The sequence below is a fragment of the Tenrec ecaudatus genome, chromosome 10 (genome assembly GCF_050624435.1).
Source record: "Tenrec ecaudatus isolate mTenEca1 chromosome 10, mTenEca1.hap1, whole genome shotgun sequence".
Lineage (NCBI taxonomy): Eukaryota > Metazoa > Chordata > Mammalia > Afrosoricida > Tenrecidae > Tenrec > Tenrec ecaudatus.
The window spans coordinates 19309939-19331179 of NC_134539.1; the positions used below are offsets into that span (position 1 = coordinate 19309939).

General features: G+C 49.5%; 1 protein-coding gene across 2 annotated transcripts in view; it reads right to left on the reverse strand.

Moving 5' to 3' along the window:
• Window positions 1-4401: 4401 nt before the first annotated feature.
• Window positions 4402-21241, reverse strand: part of SLC24A2 (solute carrier family 24 member 2) — a 246081-nt gene continuing 229241 nt past the window's right edge. For both annotated transcript variants that reach the window (XM_075558926.1, XM_075558925.1), the window contains 4 exons: window positions 16461-16592; window positions 8172-8261; window positions 6412-6578; window positions 4402-4651 (listed from right to left, as the gene is read on the reverse strand). In XM_075558926.1, the coding sequence (XP_075415041.1) occupies window positions 4402-4651; window positions 6412-6578; window positions 8172-8261; window positions 16461-16592 (639 nt within the window). The remainder of the gene's footprint in view (window positions 4652-6411; window positions 6579-8171; window positions 8262-16460; window positions 16593-21241) is intronic.

Here is a 21241-nt window from a genome sequence, read left to right on the forward strand (position 1 = left end):
GAAGGCAAGACGCTATGCCAATGCCAAGCAGTCCACTGGCAAAGGTACTGGCTCTTTCAAAACGTCTTGCACGAAAATACAGGGCTCATCAGGGAAACAAGATACATGTGAACCAGCACTGTAGTAGGACTTCTTAAAAGGCAAGCACAACAGAAGGGAAAGTAAAAAAGCGCAGCGTGTGCATGGTTCGTGCTGGCCAGGCTTTGTTATGTAAGACCAGTGTTGGGAAGTCTGCCAACTTTCTCCCGCCTGGGAGTGGCTGTACATTAATACCAACAAACCTCTAGTGAGCCAGGCAGCTGTGCTTTGTAGAAAGGCCTTCAAACCACCTGAATTATGGCTGTCCTGTGAAATAAATGATAATTGTCCCTGTTAAGTGACATGGGTGAGAAGCCTTACAAAGCATTTCTCCTGAAATAGGAACCATTCCTTCCTTCTTGACATATGCTTGTGGGTAAGGCTTTGAGGATGTTCTGTTGCATGTGCAGAGTGATAGACAACTTCTCCCGGTCCTTGAACATGTGCCATGGTCTGTCACTGCCTGACTCAGTTAATGCTCTGGGAAGTTTTACATACACCCCCTGACCTCCAGCTTCAGTTCGTAGGAACTGCTCAGGCTCAAAGAGCAGCTTGGGGATGGGATGGGGAGGGGGTTCAGCATGGGCATTTTCAGATGCAATTGAGAAGGTCCTATTTGGGCATTCTTGGCTTAAGTCAAGTTGCTCTCCTGTTCCCAGGCTGCCTGGGGTCAAAGGGGAGGAGGCAGCAAGCAAAAGCCACTTGGTTTGCTGGGAGAAAGTAGAACCATGTGGGTACAACAGTACAAAGTTGGCTCTGGAGTGTTTGATATTGTTTTACACACTGTTCTTGGGTGAAGGTAGGATCGATAGTGTCGATTTTCTCCCGTCCTCATCCCATGGGTATTCGTTGTGTCAACATTACCACGAGGGATACGCAACTCACTGTCCTCAAGTCAATGCTGACTCATCGTGACCCCCTGTGGATTTCCGAAATTGTTAACTGCTTACGGGAGTAGAAAGTCCAGTCTTTCGCCCGCTGAGCTACTGGTGGTTCTGAACTGCTGACCATTCAGACGGCAGCCCAACACTTAACCACTAGACCACCAGGGCTCCTGTAGCATGAGGGATATGGCTGGTCATTTCCTTAAGGCTGTAGATCTATATTCCTTGGGCATGAAAACTTGAATATATCTGTGTATGTCTGTAAGTATGTGACCACAGATCAAAGCAACCTCGTGGGATCAGGAAGAGATATTCTCTTTGGTTCTAGGTGTTCATGACTTTCCTTGGCTTTGGCAAACTTGATGCTCCTTGCTTTTGAATCCTGTATGTGATTGGGTCAGAGAATGATGATGTAGGTGCTATTGCGTGTACATGTAGACCTCATATAGAGATATGCATATTTATATATGTGTATTCACAGGCATGCAGAAAAGCAGTCGGAGATAATTTACTCTGGAGACTGAGCTCTAGAAAGTTCTTTTTAAAATGTCAATAAGGAATCAAAGATTTGAACGCTTTAAAAGACTCACTGGATTTTATACACTTCTCTCTGGATGCATTCCTACCAAACCCACAACCCCATGCGCACAGACACATGCATGAGGGCGAGTCGGAAGAGAAGCCTGAATCCCAGTTAGCAAGGGAGCATGGCTGTCGGTCCTACTCAGTGCACAGCATTGAGAGGGGCGCTGGGCTTGGGACCTGGTCTTCTCAAATGCAATTTTTCATCAACAATCACAACAGCCTCTGTGAAGAAGGAGTCCCTGGGGAAGCCCTGCTCCAGGGCTTTTTGGATTCACCTTCACCTTGAGCAAGAAATGAATGGGAAGTGGCGGGACTCAGGGTGGGGGGTGGGTGGGCGAGGCGGACAGAAGGGAGGACCAGGAAGTAACAGAGCAAGAAGAAATGGCACCAGACCTCTCTTGTCCTACCTAGTCTAGCTGCAGTTTGTCAAAGTTACCAATTCCAACTTTTTTTTTCAGATAGCAAACCAATCATCAATATTGGAGGGGAGTGGAAAATCTCCTTTTCTCATGAACTTTCTGAAGCCCCCTTCCATATCCTATGATAACCAGCTATGCTCCCCTTCATGTAACACTCAGGGAAAAGTGAGCTTTCAGGTCAAGTTCACTCACTCCTTCTCTGTCCTTAGGAATGAGCACACATTCTCACCTCCTTCTGGGATGAGATGATGAACGAGATGCAGGACTCTAGCACACATCGGAAAACCTGACTTTGCAGAGTTGAGAGACTTGCAGGTCAGCTGGCTTCTTGATTTCTTGTTTCTTCCAGGGAGCCTCTGCTTAGAAGTGCTTTGCGTTTGTGGAAAGGGCTGTGCTGCGCACTGCCTGTTCATCTGGGGAGAAGCTGACGCCATGTGGAAGGAGCACCCAGCATGACCTGCGGTGGTCAGGCCCCCCCCCCCCCGTGCACCCTGACCCCCTGTGGTGGGAGTCTTAGGCAACGTCAGAACAGAGGGGAGACAAGATCACCTATGGTGTTACTTCCAGGGTAATGGGCCATTGCTTTTATTCACGAGCAATGTCTTTAGCAGAGCACGTGGTTTTTAATTTTAATAAACTCTAATTTCTCAATGCTTTCTTCTCTAGACCAAGCTTTTAGAGTTGTCTTTCAATGGATTGAAATGTAAGCATAACTTGTGAAAGCCAAAAGTGTTCCATCTTCTTAAAACAAATTAAATTTGCTTCTCTCTTCACTTCCTACCCATCCCTTCTGCTGGCTTATTCTCTGCTGGCACAGAGCTGCAAAATCAGAGAAGGGAGCACACAGAACGTGGGGTCACTGAATGGCCGAAAGACGGCATCTTATGTTACGCTGAGCAAAATCCGGAAGAGAGATGGGCTGGAACCAAGGGTAAAGAAGCTGTTGAGTCCAATCGTTATAGGCTACAAAGAGTCCTACACACGCTCTGGCTAGAACTAGAGATGCTGCCTTAGCCACGGCCTGGACTTGGCAGGATCTCCCCCAGGACTCAGAACCCTGGGGAGCCCTAGGGAGCCCTAGCCCTGCCTTTCCAAACACCTCTCAGCTGTTTCACTCAGAACAGTACCGATCCTAGTTAACTGAGCCCGACTAGAGAAAGAATGCTCTCTCCTGCCACTGCAGTCCTTTATGAGCATGCTGCACGATGATGCTTCGAAGACCCAAGCTCTTGCATTCCCAGTGGGCGGCACGTTCTATTGAGCCCCAACGACTGGATGATATTCCTTATCAAACAACTGGGCTTCTTGGTGGCCACATTAACTATATGTGAGCCCTGAGCCTCAAAATACATCTAGATGATCATCGCAGCTAAATCTGCCCCCTTCCGTTGATGGTAATGGGACATGCATCAGGACAGCACAGGATCAGTTGATATAGTTTTCCTGTCTGAGGATAGCACTAATTTGGCTTGCAGTCATATTTTCTACTTGCATGCTGGGGCAATATAAGGGAAAAAACCAAAACATAACCACTACCACCCTGGTCACCTGCCCTCAGCCCTCAAAGTGGTCTGGGCTTTATCTCTGTTCTGTCCCAGGCAACTCTGTAGGCTTAGAACAGTACCCCCCCCCCCCCCCCCGGGGTATGGACATCATCTTCCCTGCTTGGCTTGTGGGAGGATTTTGGAGAATTAACTTGAAGTCTCCACAGACATTATCCATCAAGCCCTACCCTGTAACCTAGTATTGTCCCAACCCCCCGGCTTTATCATGCAATAGCCAGGTAAGTCCAAGGGAGCTGAAGGTCGCAGCAAAGCTGCCGCTGTCTCTTCATCGCACCAAATCACCCCTTGTGCTACCAGTAAAGCCCAGACTGAAGGTTGCTGCCCCTCTTCAAACAGGTACTATAAATATCCTAGAGCTATCCCTGAAAAGATGCAGTTGTACTTATCTAGTTATATAAAATTATATATTTATGTATATAAGTTTTTCTTCCTCTGTGTCTGTATACAGGTATATATTAATCTATAGGTGTGCAAGGAGAGGTATAGTCCAGGAACAGGCAGGTGTGGGTGCTGTGTGTGTGTATTTATAATATGTATATTACGTAGAACGCCTCTGCCATGGTCTGCCTTACAATGAGTGTACCTCCGGCCAGCGAGGAGTACCTGTCAGTGGTGAATGGAGGGAAGCCCCCAGTTGATGGTTCTCTGTGTCTCTTACAAGAAGCTGTTTCAATCGGCAGGCGTGGAAGTAGCCTGGGGAATGCATGGGCCCAGTGTGAATTCATTGCCCCTCAAATCTGCCTTTGAGGAGAGACGCTTGAACCCCTCAGAGCGGTAAGCCAGCTGCCTCTTCTCCAGAGGCCCAGGAGCCTGGAGCCCAGCGCGGGAAGGGACCATCCAGGCTCCTGCTTCCGGGTATGGCTTTTCCTGCTAGATGGAGACAGGGCACGTGAGGATTCTGTCTTCTAAAAGGACGCTGACCACCAGGAACACAAAGTAGAGGCCGAACATGATGAAGCCCAGCACTTTGTTCATCCGCCACTTGCAGAGGGCGATGGAGAGGATGACGAAGAGCAGCATGATGAAGAGGAGGACGATAGCGCAGAAGAGGCCGTTGCTGCTGACGGCCACTGGCTGGAACCTGTGGATGATGGTGTACAGAAGCCAGGGCAGGGGGAGCCTAGGGGGCAGAGAAACAAGGGGAGAGACATGAGGGCGGGGGAAGAAGGCGCTCACGGCGAGGGGCCGGGAGTGGGGCGCCCGATGTCGGGTGGCTTGGGACCCAGGTGTCATTCTAGCTCCTGCATCGAGGGAGCAACCCGGGCATCCTTTAGGACTGGTGTGGATGCCGTACCTTTGAGTGTCCTTACTGAAAGATGGGAACGATGCCTGAAGCACATCGCATCGGTGTGCTGCTCAGCAGGAGACACATGTATGTCCAGTGTACATGGTAGACACGGTATGAAAAAGAAGAGCTATAATCATATGTTTGGGGATGAATAGGTGTGTGTAAAAAGAGGGCAATATTCCAAATGTCCATGAGAAAGTAGACACCTTTGGGAAGGATAGCATTCAGGTCTCCCTGCCTCTGGAGGCTGCCTCTCGGTGAACTGCAGATTACGGTTGCTTTGGACAAGCTAGAGACCATGGTGGAGATATGGGTTCTCCTCCCTCACCTAACCCACGTTCGAGATGATTCCTGGCAAGGACTTGCGTTTCTGCCAATGGAAGGAAAGATCGTATCTTCTGACTCTTAAAACACCCAGGATAGCTCCACCAGCATCTTCCAGAGAAGGTAAGCGGGGATTTGTTCTGGGACTCCGCTTGGCTTAACTGCTTTTCCATTCGAGACTCATCTGAGGCTGGTGCAGACTTGTATTTGATTTAAGACATCGAGCCAATAAGAGTGAAACAACCAGGGCCTCTTAGTCACACCTGAATATGCATCCCGTGTAGCCAATACCTTTGGAGTTCCACTCCAAACTCACCGCCAAGGAGTCAGGCCAGTCTGACTTGCAGCGATCCTATAGGTAACCCTGCGTGTGCTTGATACATTCTATCCGCAGGTGGGTGTCTCTACCTGACTAGGGAGTTATCGTTGAATCAATCCCAACTCATCGTGATCCCATGTGCATCAGAGAAGAGCTGCGCTCCCTAGGGCTTAACTTTTCCGTTGGTTTGTTTTCACTGGGAATTAGGTAGGGGGTTTACAGACCAGACCCTTACTACCTGCATTCAACAACTCAGAGAATCTTCCAGTGGCTCACCCCATTTCCATCCTCTCCCCGCATCTCCCTCTTGTAGGGTATGGTCTTCCCCTTCACCCAAGTTAACACTTCTCCCCTCTAGCACAGGGGTGGGGAATGTCGGGCCGTATAAGACCCAAGAAATCATCAACACCAAATAAATCACACGCCTCACCACAGAGAAGCAGTTGCAGCCATCACAGGAGAGCCGAGTCAATTCAATGTTTGACCGGATGGCGCTTGATAGACAAGCAGGCTTCTCACATCTGCTCTCACCTATCACTTCCCTTCCCGTCCCGCTCCAGGTAGCCATTGATGCTTCTTGTGGTCTGAGAACCTTTTCAAGATATACCCCCTTCCCCCACAGGCGTTTGCTGGCTTGCTCAGAAGGAGACTCCTAGGGCCTTCTTTCAGGCACCCCTGGCAGGACTCACACATGTAGCCTCTAAATTAGCAGCCGAGTGTGAGAGTCATGTGCACCAGTCAGAGACTGCGCTGCCTGCCTAAGGATGATCTTCTTCTACAGCAAATTCTCCGGGAAAGGAAATTAACGTCTGGGAACCTGCATGGTACTTTCCTTTCAATGGTTGGTTTTGGGTCCAGAGAGCCCGGTTCTGTCTCCACAGGCTGTTTCTAAGGAGATGTGTGCAGAAGTGGAACTCCCTCGCACCTTGAGAGAAGTATCTCTACTCACCCTACCGTGATGTCAAAAATATTGCTTCCCACGGAGCTGGACACGGCCATGTCCCCCAGCCCCTTCCGGGCCACGATGACGCTGGTGATCAGATCAGGGATGGAAGTGCCGGCAGCCAGGATGGTCAGGCCCATAATCTCCTCACTGATGCCAATGGTCTCTCCAACCTACAGGTGGCCACAGGAGGGCAACAGGTGAGCGCTTAGAGCCACAAAGCCAGCAACATCCATAGCATTTCCACAAGTTCCCACTCGGGCCGGGCCGAGCACTGTGGTTACAGCAAGGTGGGAATCACATCGACCGACCTACAGGAATTTCTATTCGAATGAGAGTCAGACTGGAGAAATCAGGAATGACTGTGTGGGAACTGACACAGAAAAGTTCAAATGAACAAGAGTGTCACAGGGTAGCCCGCAGCTGCTATCTGGGCCTTTGTGAAAGTGAGTGAGTGAGGGGACCTGAATGACCAGAGTTGCAAAGGCCAGCTAGCCATTGACTCCCGGGTCTGTAGCCTGACAGTGACGCCAAATTCTGGGGCAGATTCGCCCTCCTTGCCATACACCAATGAAGTCAAGGACTGACCCTCAAGGTGTCTCCATTGTTGCTTATCATCTTCTGGGTCTTTAACCCACTCAAACACTCTCAGCCTCTACCATTGCCATGGGAATCGTGAGTCTCAAGGTAGGGGGAGGGGGAGTAACACAGGACTATAAACCAACAAGGCAGCCAGGGAAAGTCACAGCAAGGGAATCAGGGGACCTAGCTTCAAAGTATGCACTCTCTATGCCCACTGCCTGCCTTCCTATTTTTTTGGCATACAGGAAATCCAGTGATTCCAGCACCATTTGGTTCAAAAGTCTATCTTTTTCCCCACACACTTTTCTGGTGTAGAATTTCTACTTTAAATGTGTTGTCTGTGGGTTAAGATATGAAATAATTAAACACAAGGTAAAAGTGTGAAGCTTAGAATTTACGTCTAGGAAGAGTATGGGTTTTGAAGTTCTATTTTAGAATCTCAGTTTTGTTCTTTATTACCTAGCTGATCTTGGACAATTTTCTTATACCTTTAACATCTTTATCTGTAAACCATAGCTAACAAGAGTACCTCCCTCACAGGATGTGGGGAAATATGAAGGGTTTATTGTGATGATCACAGGCTCAACTGCCAAGAACGTGTCATAATATACAATGGTTAGGACTATTATTTTTGAGGACATCAAAAGCTTACATCTAATTCTCCCATTTATGTTTTTCAACAAACAGTTACTGAGATACTATTTGGTGATGAGTATTAAGACAGGCATCAAGTTAAGTGAAAGAGATCACTTTTGTGCACATTGAGACTCCAGGTAGAGACCATGTTGTCTTCAGGTTCTGTCCTAAGTGGCAGCTTTGAGAGGTTCATAAAAGTAGGAGGTGGTGGGGAGCCTGAAGATAGTGAGAGTCAGAGTCACGGTTGGGTTAACCCTTGGGCATTCCGCTCAGGCCTGCTTTCAGGCTTCACAGGACAAGAAGCAGTTTAGGTCTGTCTACTTCATCGGAACTGTCGGAGGCTATGTCAATTTGACTCTATGCTGCAGGATAAGGTGGGGGTGAGGGTGGGCGAGTCAACTGGGGTGAACTCCTGGGCTGTTGAATAACTTGGCTCGGTGGGACCCAATACTGTTGTGACAGTCTCTGAAAGCCAATGCATTGACTGACTACTTGGAAGCTAAAGCCAGAGGAAAACGAGCCGGAGGGGAGTCGCCCTCAGATCTTACCTGGTGTGCCCACCAGACCATCAGGTAGGAGAACACGGCAATCCAGGAGATGGCGCCGAAGAATGTGATGGGAAAGAACATCTTCGACGACTGCAAGAGAGCCAGGCACGGTTATTTCCTGTGGTAGACCCGCTGGTTCAAAGCTAAGACCATCCATGTAGTTATCTCCTCCACATTTCCTGCACCCTTGGTAGACTTGTGGCCATGCCTTGGGCTGCAATCCCCATGGTCCACAGTTCGAAACCACTAGCAGCTCCGAGGGAGAAAGCGCTCGTAAACAGCTACTGTCTCGAAACCCACAGGGGCTGACTATGAGCCAGCATCGACTTGATGGCAGTGGAGTTTGTCAGACTTGCCAATCAAAACCCACTCCATGCCTCCCCCGGTCAAGCTGGGACAATGTAAGTCTCCCTTGGGAATATGAAAATGGTTGGTATGGAATCACCACAAAGCTGGCTCCCTAAAGTGGAGGTCTCTTGAAGGGAAGGTCTATGAATCCCTACTGCTAGGTTCTCAGATTCCCCTTCCTTCAATCTGTTCCTCATCCCGGATCTTCTCTCCTCCTCTTGCTCTCTTTTCTTTGTTGTGTTCAAGTTCATCAGAATCAGGTTCTGTTGCTCACACCCCATGTATCCTGAAATAATACACATGCCAGAAAACCCATGGGATCAATTACATTCAGCAGCAACCAAGAAGGCTCATAGGCTAAAAAATAAAATGGCGTCTTTTATGACCCCCGTGAATGACCCGGAAGACCCACATAGAAGAATCAGTACACGTGTCTCCAGATTCATGAGTCCTAGCAGCCTAGCGGATGCTTGAACCGCACACGTTGGCCAAGGCAGAGGGGTCCCATCACCCTGATCTCTATGGGGTGGCAGAGAAGATGACTGCCATGTCCTCCATCCCTAGTGAGTTATGTCCAATGTGCTGGCAGCCCTGGGAGTAAGTGCAGTCAATCTCAGGCCGACGGTTCTAGCACTTAGAGCATTTCCTTCCAATATCAGCCCAAAACACACTTTTAAATGCAGTGTTTCTTACCTGACCCATTAAGGTAATCCTAGGCTTGCACGGCAGTGGCATTCTGGGGTGTCATTTTTTTTTGTTGTTGTTGCAAATAGGGGGTCCTTGAAAACATGCTCAGGCAGCAGAAGGCTGTCTGAGAGCCTCTCACCTATTAATGTCAAATGCTTTTGACTGTGAAGTGCTCTCCATTGAGAAGCAAGCCCATTTCTGCCTTGATGATGCCGTCCGATTTTGTCCAGGGACATGACTCCTGCAGTCAGGTTGGGGGAAGCTCTCCCATTGTTGGAAGGCTGGCCCTGGGCGGTCATGTGGGACCCTTTGTGCCATGGCTTTTGAGAGCTTCATTAAGACCGAAAGAGACGCATCCACAATAACCTTTAGAAGATCTAGAACAATGAGCACGATCAACACAGTCTCTATCAGTCCACACCAGGCGTGTGTTCTCGTTACTAATTTCAACTTTTCAATACATGCTTTTGTTCTCGCTCGTGCGGTTCTGTTAAGATTCACAATAACCATTCTCTCTTTCAACGATTGTAGCATTTTTTTGGGGGGGGGGGAGTCCATTAGCAGGGTGCCTAAGGACCATGATGAAATTGGGGGAGGGCAGGAGGCCACAGGAAGAAGCCAAAAACTCGCTCTGAAATGCTGTCTCCATCCTTCTTTTTTCCTAAAATACAAACAAGCCCCCTACCCTCCAAACAAAAACAAAAGCCAGCTGTTTTGGGGTCACCTTTGACTCACAGTGTCACCATGTACGGGAGTAGACCTGTGCTCCACAGGCTTCCAGTGGTAGAGTCCCCCCCCCCCCCCAAATTGGTAGATGTTTTAGAAGTAGATGGTTAGGCCTTTATTCAGAGGGAACTTCCGGTTAGCAGCCAAGCATGCTCCCCATTTGAGGGGGGACACTGTACCCAAAGAGATGGCCCTTCACGCCTGAAAGCAAGTTCCTGCAATGCAGGGAGTTCAGCTGGACGCTGGAGAAGAAATCCCATAAGCCTTGGAATCACCAGTGCTAAGAGGTCAAAGTTTTTCCAGGCATTTAGCTGGTTAGAGTTTCTGTCTCCGCGCCCCCACCCCTGCCACTGTTTCAGGGTGCTAAGTGATGGCAAGGACCTGGTGGCCCATAGCCACGCTCTGCTGGGGTCCCTGGGTGGCACCTACATCATGAGCTCAGTTACTCAATCAGATGTGGAAGGCTCAACTCCACCCAGATGTGCCTCCAGAGAAAGGCCACCCTACCACTGCCCCCCTCCCCCCAAAAAAGAAATCAGTCACTGAAAACTCCCTGGAGCCCAGTTCCCCTTTGACACACGTGAGTCACCATGAGTCAAAGTTGACTGACAGCCATGGTTATTGGTCTCTGCGCTCTGTGACGGATGGACGTGAGAAGGTGTGGGGCCACCCCACCATCTGAGCCGTGGCCAGTCTGTTCCAATCCTCTGTGACTACTCTAGCAAGCGGTGGAGAGTGGTAGCCGCAGGCTGTGGCAGGCTTAGGTTGGGATGCCCTTTTGGAGAGGCGTCCTTTCACGGGGATGGTTCTCCTTCCAGGTTCGTTCATTTATTACATGTGGCATCGACTGCGCTGTTTTGAACCTTTGCATGTCTGTATGTTGAGGCAATGCCACAATTCAGATGCAAATCCCGAGAAAATATGTTCTCTCTGAAAAATATCGTCACTGAGCTTTAGAATATGGTTAGTCAAAAGGCAGAAAGGAACCAGAACTAAGACTGTCGTGGCGTGATTGTCAAATGCACATGCTAGCGGTCATGTCTCTACTTCCAATTTGAGCCTCATGAATCTGAATTAAGGAGCCAATTAATAATACGTGGGCATTTGAACACCTCTCACACATTAAGGGCCCAATTAAAAGGTTACAAACTAGTTTTCTTTGTTAATTGTCAGGGTGTCCATCCTACACGAGGGTCAGGAAGAAGCTGAGCACCTGTTCTATATGTGAATCTTGAACAAAAGATGAAATTCAAACCCAGGTCTGCCTGACTGTACATCATGTAACCTAACAACTAGGTTAGACTGATTTGTTCCTAAAAATACCTGGGCAATAATGCTCAGATATTTCCAGCCACAGGCATAATGATCAGCGTCACTATACTGCCAGGCTCTGCTCTGCCTATCAGAAATGGAAAACATCGTCAGGGAAATAGAGGCGAGCATTCCAGCTGTACAGCCACACCCCGCCTTCCTCATCCTCCCTGCTTGGAGCAATCAACTCTTTAGGCATCAGGAGTTAGGTTCAGGGTTTCCCCACTGTCAGACCACCTGACCACTTCCAACCTCACAGTTCCCCCCCTGCACCCCCCTCTCCCCCAAAGAAGCCCATCTTCTTTACTTTCTTTCTGAGACTCTTAATTGGAACACCAGGGCCTCGTTCCAGCCATGGCTGCCCAGTAGCAACTGTACTAGTTATTTAGTTCCCAGCATCCTCAGAAAGAAAAAAAACAACATGCCAATTTGTGGTTCGAAAGGGCAGCTCACCGTGTCACCCTGACGTCTGCTGGGAGTGGCCTGATGTTACTTAGTAGACAAGCACGCCGTGTTGTCCATGGGCCAGCCATTTACTCCGCATGTATAGTTTACTTGTGTCATTGATGGGAACGTTTGCATTAGAAAGTGTGGCATTTGCTTGGCTTGAAACAGTTGCTGGTTGTGCAACTTGGCTGTATCCTCAACCAGTTCAAACCCAACAAATGTGCAAGGCTTTGGGGCATTCCTATTTGGTCAAGTTTCCAAAGCAACTTTAGAGAGGAAGAGTGCGTTTTCTGGGCTGCCAGGACCTGGAGCGAGATCCCTGCCCACCAGTGGCCCCCGATGCACCTTTAGGCAAATGATTTGATCCCTCTACAGCTCCATTTCTGTAACTGTAAAAGGGGTGGGGGGGCTTTATAACAGCTCGTAGTTCCGGGGATTTTGCATTCACAAGGCGTCTAGCAAAGTGCTTTGCCCATCAGTGCTCAGTTGAGCACAGCAGCTTTTGCTCAGGAGCCACTAGGTGAGTAAGTCCAGGCGGCGCATCGATTAAGCACTTGGCTGCTAATCAAAAGGTTGGTGGTTTGAATCTACTAGCTGCTCTGCAGGAGAAAGAGAAGGTATTAGGCTTTCGTGAAGATTACAGCCTTGGAAACTGTAGGGGCAGATTTACTCTGTCTTAGAGGGTAATTGATTTGGAATTGACTTGGTGGCAACATGTTTGATTTAGGTTTAGTCCGCTTCAGACAGCCATACACTCAAACATACTAATGCCCAGGCAGGTGGTGCAGAGCCGGCCCATGAGTTGGAATTGGCAACTGACAGCCACAACGTTTACCGCCCCAGCTGAACCAGCCCCACCTCTGCCAACCAGCCCGCAGTCATGTGAGTGAGCCCCGCGGGGCCAGTAGAAGAACTGTCTGGCTGAGTCCAGCGCCGATTACCGATGCCCTCAAACATGCTTTTGTTGTAAGTCACTGAGTTTGGGGGTACTATGTTACACCACATAAGATACGTAATTCAAGATCAGACTTAATGAAACGATTCTCGGTTACACATCATCAGGAAGCCACTTACGGACTTTCGTATCTGCTGTCATGGTCTTTCTCATTTTGCATTGGCAAAGGATGAACGTAGAACTCATCTTCCAAACCAGAATGCTTTTCAAGCAAGCTGGCACCAGGCGAGGCAAACTGGCATGCATGGTCATCTTACATAGCAGTTACCAGCTGCTCAGTGAGAGAAAGATGGGGCTTTCTACTCCCATCAAGAGACCTCCTGGGGCGGGTCTACCCTGTCCTAGGGTGTCTTTGTGAGTCAGCATTGTCTTTGTGAGTCAGCCTTGTTGCTGTGGCTGAGCTTCTTGATGGTTCTCTCTTCATTTCTATTCTCTTTAATCATAAGATACCACTGCGGATGCAGAATTTCCAACTCTATCTCTCTCTGCCTCACTCCCATGAGGTCCAGGGCTGAGATGTGCCTTCCCCAGGTTGTCCAGCCCCAGGGTGGAGTGGGAAGAACCACACTGAGCTCCATGGAAGAGTGAAAATGCTCTGAAATCTGGAGACTTGGGTTCAAGGCAATCTTCTGTCACTAATATACCTCTTTAATTTTGCCCTGTAGTTACATAGCAACCACCCAAACTCATTGCCACTGAATCAATTCTGACTTGAAGTGACCTCACAGGACAGAGTAGAACTGCCTCTTTAGGGTTTCCAAGGTTGTCAGTCTTTAAGGGAGCAGAAAGCTTCATCTTTCTGCCCTCACAGCACCTGGTGGCTTTGAACTGCTGACCTTGTGGTTAGCAACCCAACATGTTAGCAACCCAACAACCTAGGCCACCAGGACTGCTTGCAGAAATACGACAGACCAAACACCCACCTATGAGGGAGTTTCTAAAAGTTTGTGGAAGAATGGAGTGAAAAGATAAAGGCATTTTCCCACGAGCTTTTGAAGTCCCCTTGAATGTGGGTATTTCCTTTACTAAACTTGGAACTACTTAGAGAGAGAAAGCAGGAGTTCTGTGGCTTCGTGTGTCTTAAGGGCCCTCAGCACAATGCTTGGCGTGTAATAAGAGCTCGGTAAATATTTGATGAGGAGTTTGAAAAGCTACCACGTGGGAGTTGGTTTGGAATTTCTGCTTGGATGAGTTCCTAGTATACTCAGGAGAGGACAAACACATCAGTCCGTCAGGGGTGGTGCCTGCGGGCAACAGTGCAGGAGAGCCATGCTTCTGGCCTATGTTCCAGGGGCAGGTTCTTTCAGGTGTGCTGTCTAGTGAAGGGGCGAGAAGGCAGTGGTACTACAGAGGAGGCCGCCATAACCAGCTCTGTCTTCCCACTTTGCACCCCTCTGGAGAGAAACGTCAGCCTGAGCGGCGCTCATCTCCCAGTGTACTCTGCCAGTGAATTTGCTTTCAGGAGCTTTTGGTTGGGAACCTTCGATCTTCCCGTTGATCTTTCCAACTCTCCCCCCTTGACCTCTTCACTCAGCTGCCCAAGAGGATGAGCACTTTGCCAGTCCTTGAACTAAGTCCTACCCAACTCTGATAGGCCTGGGCTTTGAGTTACTGGCCTCTTCCTCTCATTCCTGTGTGTTATCCAGATCCCTGTTCATGCCTGTGTTTCAGTGCTCCTCAACCCTGAGCCACACCATGGGGGAATTTAGAAAATCACATCTGCCTCGCAGCTTATCTTCCGTAGGCCTAAGCAAAAAATTAGGCTAAATAACAAAGCAACACACACACACACACACACACACACACACACACACACACACACACACACACACAGAGAGAGAGAGAGAGAGAGAGAGAGAGAGAACATTTCAGGAAAGCTATGGGAGGAAAAAATCACATCCAGTAATGTGGCTGTAGGTATTTGGGAAGCCAGGCACAGGATATGGGCTCTTGAGTCGAGAAACCTACTGCATCTTGCATAGAGAAGCCTGGATGTTGCTTGGACGAGGCTAACCGGTTGCGTGCATCCTTTACCTAGACCTCCACTGCTGCGGTTCCTAAATGAGGGCTCTTTTCTGGCCTGCTCATGACAAGGCACTGCTCTCTACCAGACTGGCTTGTTTACAGGCCAGGTCAATGGGACACGTGTTTATTCAGTCTTTTTCCATTGAGGAAAGTGGGATCATCAAGGGATTTGTGAAGACTTGGGGGGAATTATGTGAAATGTTATCACCTTATTCAATCCCAAATACTTTCAGAAATGAGTTTTCAGATATCTACTTTTGGGCAGCATGGACCATGGGAAGGAGCCCATGCTGTGCAGTGTCAGACCTGTATTTGAAGCCTCAACTCTGTGCCCTGACAAATGACCAAACGGGAGTCTGTTCCCTTTGCAGTGCTTACGTTTCTTTGTACCTGTGCCACCAATAAGTCCTACCTTAGGCGTTTGCTGACATAGAGCTTACAGGAAATACCGGGGGGAGAGTCTCATGCATGCTGCACACACATTCCCGTTGGATGTGTACGTCCTGTCTGCCCGTAAGAAAAAGGCGAGCTGGCTCTCCTCTTTCATTAGTTCTTCCATCTCCTGAGGCAATGGTCCAGGAACTCCACTTAGCAGCACGGAGGAGAGACGGTCTTTGGATTTGGTCTTAATTTAGGTTGTAGTTTGCTCTTCAGAGGCTGGGCCTGTGCCCTAGCATCCAGTACGTAGTCATGGTATATAATCATCTCGGTTATAATAATGATTAATAACACAGGAAGAACAAGAGCAGACATGAAATCCCATTTCTTCAAATTAACTTCTGGCTCGAATAACTGATCTGTGAACCTGGCCACAAGAATATTCAATAACAAAAAGGAGTTGACCTCCTCTGCCTCTCCCCATTCCTCTTTCCAGAGACAGTTACAGTGGTGGTTTCAACACCTGGTCAGGGATCTCTTGATACTTCTATCATCAAGCGTGTCAGCTACTCCAGGACACGGATACCTGTCAGGTGAAGTTTTGGCCTCCTCTTTTTGACTCATCATGGCTTTAGGACAGCTTTGGCCAGTCGAGTTGGCGGGAAGGGGCTCCACCTGGCTTCTGAGAATAGGTCGTTGATGATCAGGCCATTTCTGCATTTGACAGTCCCTTCCCTGTCCCTGCTCACACAAAGAGAAGCAGACGATGTGCACTGTTGCACACTGTCTTTTAGTGTGCGCGCGCGCACGCACGTGTGTGTAAAAGGCTTTATGTACAAGAGCAATTCAATGTTGAGAAAACATCCCAGCCCAGTCCAGGTCAAGACCCTAAGTTCGGCATTATCCCATATGTCCGATGTCAGCCTATAAATTCCTCTTCAGACTCACGCACCACTTGAAACCACACGGAATGCAGGGAGCTCACAGGCCAGTGGGGGTGGAAAGTCTTGTGGATTCCATGGCGGGGTAGGCATCTCAGCGCTGGTGTGGGTCTCCATGTGGCTCCTCCAGCTTCGGGGCTTTCACTGCCACCAGCATAGCTCCATGGGTCTTGTCAGTAGGGAATCTCTCAGGGAGTGAGCGTGTGTCCTGCCTCCAGCGAGCTATTGATCTCCTGAGCGCCTCCAAATGCAGTGATCAAGCTGCGACCTGATTGACTAAAGTCCACCCCTTCACTCATAAGTCTCAAATTGACAACAGATTATGTAACCACCACACTACTTTTCTGGGGGACTGAATTTTGGTTTGTTCTGTTCTGATAGAAACAACAGGTTCTCATACTGCCAGGGAGCACGGAAGGCGCACTGCTCTTAGTACAACAAACCCGCGTTAGGAAGAAAGGCCACACTCACAGGTTTGCGAACATCCGGTAGGGTGATCCAGAGAGGGAACACGATGGGGAGGACGATCAGGAAGGTGACTTGCTTGCGGGGGTTGGTGGGCCAGGCCAGGCTCAGTGGCTGGTCGTCCTCTTCCTCCCCTGTCTCCGTGGTCTGTGACAAAAAGAAGGGGCAGCCAACCAGGTGAACAACAACAACGAGGTACACAGGACAGAATCAACAAAGCAACAGAGTGAAGAGCGCTACGCTCACCACAGCCACTTCCCACAGGAACTCGGTTTGTGTTCTGATCTGCCAGGGGACTCCGACTGCTTCCCCAGAAGCAAGCTAAGGCACCGCTGAGCAGGGAGCCGTTCAGAACTGCCTTTTCTCTCTGGAACATTCTTGAATGTCTCACTTGCCTCAACCGTTGTTCAATCGGAGTGGCCTAAGGCACGGAGGGTGCCCTTTTGATGAGTACTTGCTATGCAGAGCAGAAGACTCCAGCGACTGAACAAGCCCCCCACCCCACCCCACCCCCACGCCCTGGCTTCCCTTCCCACTCAGGATGAAGCTCCAGGATTCCTGCGTCTGGGGAGGGAGTCTGAGCGGTCGGACCAACGACCCTTGGGGCCCAAGGAGAGGACGCCATCCCCTCACTCCTGGTGACCCAGCAACTGCGAGCTGTTGACCTGCTGAATCCCTCTGTCCATTCGGAACCCTGCTGCCTGCAACCTGAGGCTGAGGTGCATTCCTGCCTCCATCTGCCAGTCGCAGGGGGAGATTGGGATGTTGCCAGTTGGTGGGTATCATCGGTGCGGGGCCAGGGTGTCAACGTGGGTGCATTCCACTTGGCAGGGAGAGGCGGGTGTGGACGCGGCTCCGACGCGACTCCGAGGCCCTTGAGCTGGCCAACACGGGAGGGGCTGGGGCTGGAGGATGGCCATTACCTCTCTGACGGGCCCTCCAGTGGCCCAAAGAGCCCTGCGGACAGCAGCAGTCACCCCCGCCTCTGCTTGTGGGGAGGAAAAGTGCAGCAGCCGGGCAGGCATCAGATCTAAAAATACCACCAGGCGTGTTTCCGCGGCTGCATCCTTCTGAGACCGTATAAATAACCGCGCAGGCCTCGCAAAGTACCAGCCCCTGCGGCTCTCGCTTCCAGCTTGCTCACTATTTCGGGCAGCGGGTGCCGCCCCCCCCCCCCCCCACACACACACCCGAGGTGGGAGAAGGAACAGGTTCAGGCTGGTGGAGGGAAAAAAGGACTCAGTAGAGGTCAGGGCAGGAGTCTCGGCTACTAATGGAAAGGTGGGTGGTAGGGGGCCCCCAAAAGCAAAGAGGTCACAGTCTGCTCCCTTCAAGAGCTCAGTTTAAGAAGCTCTATGGGGGCAATTCTACTCAGCTTCATAGGGTCGCTATGAGTCAGAAGCACACAGCAAGAACGACCCATCAGCCACCCTTGAACTCTGTAGTTAGAAAGGAATCCTACACTTTGCTGGCAAAGGTTGGTAATGATCAGTTCTTCCTCCTCGGGGCTGTGCCCGTGGCTGTGGATGAGAGGGTCTGTAAGCAACGAATGAGGGAGTTAGGGGGGTAGGCAGGTGATGTCTGCTGCCCTGGAGGTCATTCCGACACGAGGCAGCCCCACCGTGGTGCTTTCTTCACCCTGATCCCAAGGGAAGCACATTGCCAGACCTTTGCCTCCTGAAATGCCTGAGTGGGTTCCAAGCACCAACATGAGGTTCTGGTCTATCAGAAACTGGGCCACCTGGGGATCTAGGGGAGTACATACAAGGCAGAATTGGGGAGTTGGCCATGTTTATTTGGGTTCCTGGATCCCCATTCCTCCCACTCCCCACCCTCAGCCAGGTAGCCTATGAGCCCATGCTCTCTGTCGCCCATCCTGGGGGACTCGGCCCTGGGGGACGGTTGACCTGTGCCATCCCTCCCTCACTCTCTATCCCCTAGAAAACTCCTGTTTCTCTTGGGAGCCATTTCTGCTTCTCTGAGATAGAGCAGACGGGGCCACTCTGGCCTGGCCAGACCCCCAAGGACTCCATTGGGGTGGTGAGGGAGCTCAGTGTCTCAGTGTTGTGGGGCCAGTGAGGGTTAAGGAAACACACATGCTTACGGTTCCTTTGCCTACTCTGTAGATGTCACTGAAATAGGGAGAGAAGAGGCATGGCACTGTCTCTGTGAAGCACCCCATCTCCTATGAGGCAGGCAGTGGGACCCCAGCAGTGGATCCGCTTTCCTGAAGGCCCTTAGGATGATCGGAAGAGACCTACGAGGCTTGCCATCCATCCAGAAACTGCGCCCCCCCCCCCCATTTGCAAACCCCACTGCCATCCACAATCTAGCAACATCACTAGAAACTCCCTAGAAACATCCCTATAGACCTTTTATTATTTTATTTTTGAGCAAAAAACAAAAGCAACTCTTTATGACTCATATAATTTTAATGACGCTCACAGATGGTGACATTTCATCAATAACCCTCTGCTTATAACCTACGGATTAGCTCCTTTCTCCATCTGCCAAAGTCACCAGGCAGGCGCGCTACTAGCAAAGAGCAGAAAATAATTGTCTGTTTAGATGCATAAGCTCTAAACACTCCTCTCTCCAATGCAAACAATTAGCTATATTGTGCAGCTTCCAAGAGCTTCATGTGCACTGGCTGTTGCTAGGGCAGAGAGGAGAGGAGGCTGTCTTTCAGGCAGAGCAAACAGTGCTCTCCCTGGGGACTTCACAGCCTCTTGGGGGATCAGGTCTTGGGACAGGAGCCCAGAATCCTGGGGTGGATTCAAGAGGCGTCAGATTCAAGAGGATTCAAGGGAGCCAGGCTGTGAGGAGATTTTAGGGGAAATTCTCTTTGTCCGCTTGCCAAGTGAAATCTCACTCTGGTTCAGTGGAGGACAGCTTGCAAGCTGGTTAGAGAAGCGGGGAAGACAATGTCTTTCCAAGTCTAGGCCCCGTTTGCCTTTGTCCAGCCTGGGGCTGCTGGCTCCTTAATTAGTGTCAACCCTAAGGGGGCTGGGAGGAAGGTGGGAGAAGCTGTAGAGTTTAGGGCAGTGATTTTCCAACTTTTCACGGAGCTGCGGCATGCTGACTTTGCAGCAACCCACCCTTGACTTTGGAAACTTTGACTTTGGAAACCCTTGACTTTGGAAAGGGAATGCAGTCATGCAACATGGTTCAGGGAGAGTTCAAATGTCTTTGAATGTAAGGGCTTAAAATTTTTCAATACCTGCTGAAGTCCCTTTAAAAAAACCCTAAATCCACTACCATTCAGACTCAGTTCATACTCACAGCGATGCTATAGGGCAGGGTAGAACTTGTGAGTTTCTGAGACTATAACTCTAGATGGGAGTAGAAAGCCTTGCCTTTCTTCCTTAGAACGGTTGGTGGTATCAAATTGGTAACCTTGGTTGGGATTCATAGCCCAACCTGTAAACACTACATCACCAGGGCTCCTTTTGAGCTTCCCAAATTGTGTAAAACGAGGGTCAGTCATTGCTTTGAATTCCTATCGTTTCTGGTTCCATGGTAAGGTGTTTTGCTTTCCCCATGGGAGATCTGGGTTTGATTCCCAGTCAGTGCACCTCATGTCCAGCCACCACCCTACTTTGAAAGTGTCTAGGCAACTTCAAGAATGACTAGATAACAGAGACTCAGAATTCAGTATTCTTAGGTACAAAACACTGTGCTAATTTCTACACCTCTTGGGTTCAGAGAGACAGAATAAACGGTGCCAGAGAATTTACTATTTATGCCATAACATGGAAGCTGTCCGGATATATGGCAGGAGACTGCAGAGTGTCCCCACTGCATTATTCTGCCCTTCTACTTTATTGATAGAAAACTTACCTTTAGTTAGGGCTTGGAGTACAGACTAGTTTTCGACCTTCCTTGAAGCTAGGGGGGGCCGTGTGAGTAAGTTACGGCCAGTGAGATATAACTGGGAGCGTCTTCTGCAACTTTCTAGGTTTATTTTTAAAGTGTGCGTCCTGTATCATTCCTTCTTTCCTGCTGGTTGGAAGGTGGGCATTTAGGCTGGGGCCTAAGTAGCTATCTGGGACCATGGGATGGAGGAACCATATAGAAGCTCTGAGTTCCCAGTATCCATCGGGTCCCAGACTGCTGAGATCGGCTTGAGAGAGACATGACACTGTATCTTTTAAAACCACTGTTATTTTTGGTTTGGGGTTGCTCACCCTGGAACCTTATTCTAACGGATCCATGCTCTTTTTATGAAGACTCATGGGAGCAGTCCCTTTCTTGCTTCCTCTGGGAAACCTTAAAAATTCTTCAGAACACCACGAATCAGGTAATTGATACTATTCTGTCTTCGCTTTGTCCCCCGGGGTGTCACCCCTCTCCAGCAACCACAGTCCTGGGGCATGAGGTCTGCACTTCTGTGTTCACCTTGCTCTAGTTGCATTCTTCTCATTCCTTTTGGGATTTTCTCAAAACAATGCACTTGATCTCTTTTCATTGTATGCATCTCCCCGCACCCTCCCATAAGCAACCACACATCCTTGTGAAACAAGATGGGCAGACAGAAGAAACAAACGCCACACCCTCAATGGGCTACTAGAATGCTTGTATAACTTTACCAGACTGCCTAGATTTGGGGAAAATAAAAAAATGAAGGTGCTAATCTAGGCGACAACTGGGCTCCCACCTTCTAGGACACACTGGAAACAAATCTGGAGGTTTGGCATCAGAAAGCCTACAGATGGGAAAGGACAGCTCTGGGTCAGTTAGCATCTACCTGGAGGCCCCTGGAGCAATCAACTTCTTTTTTATCTAGT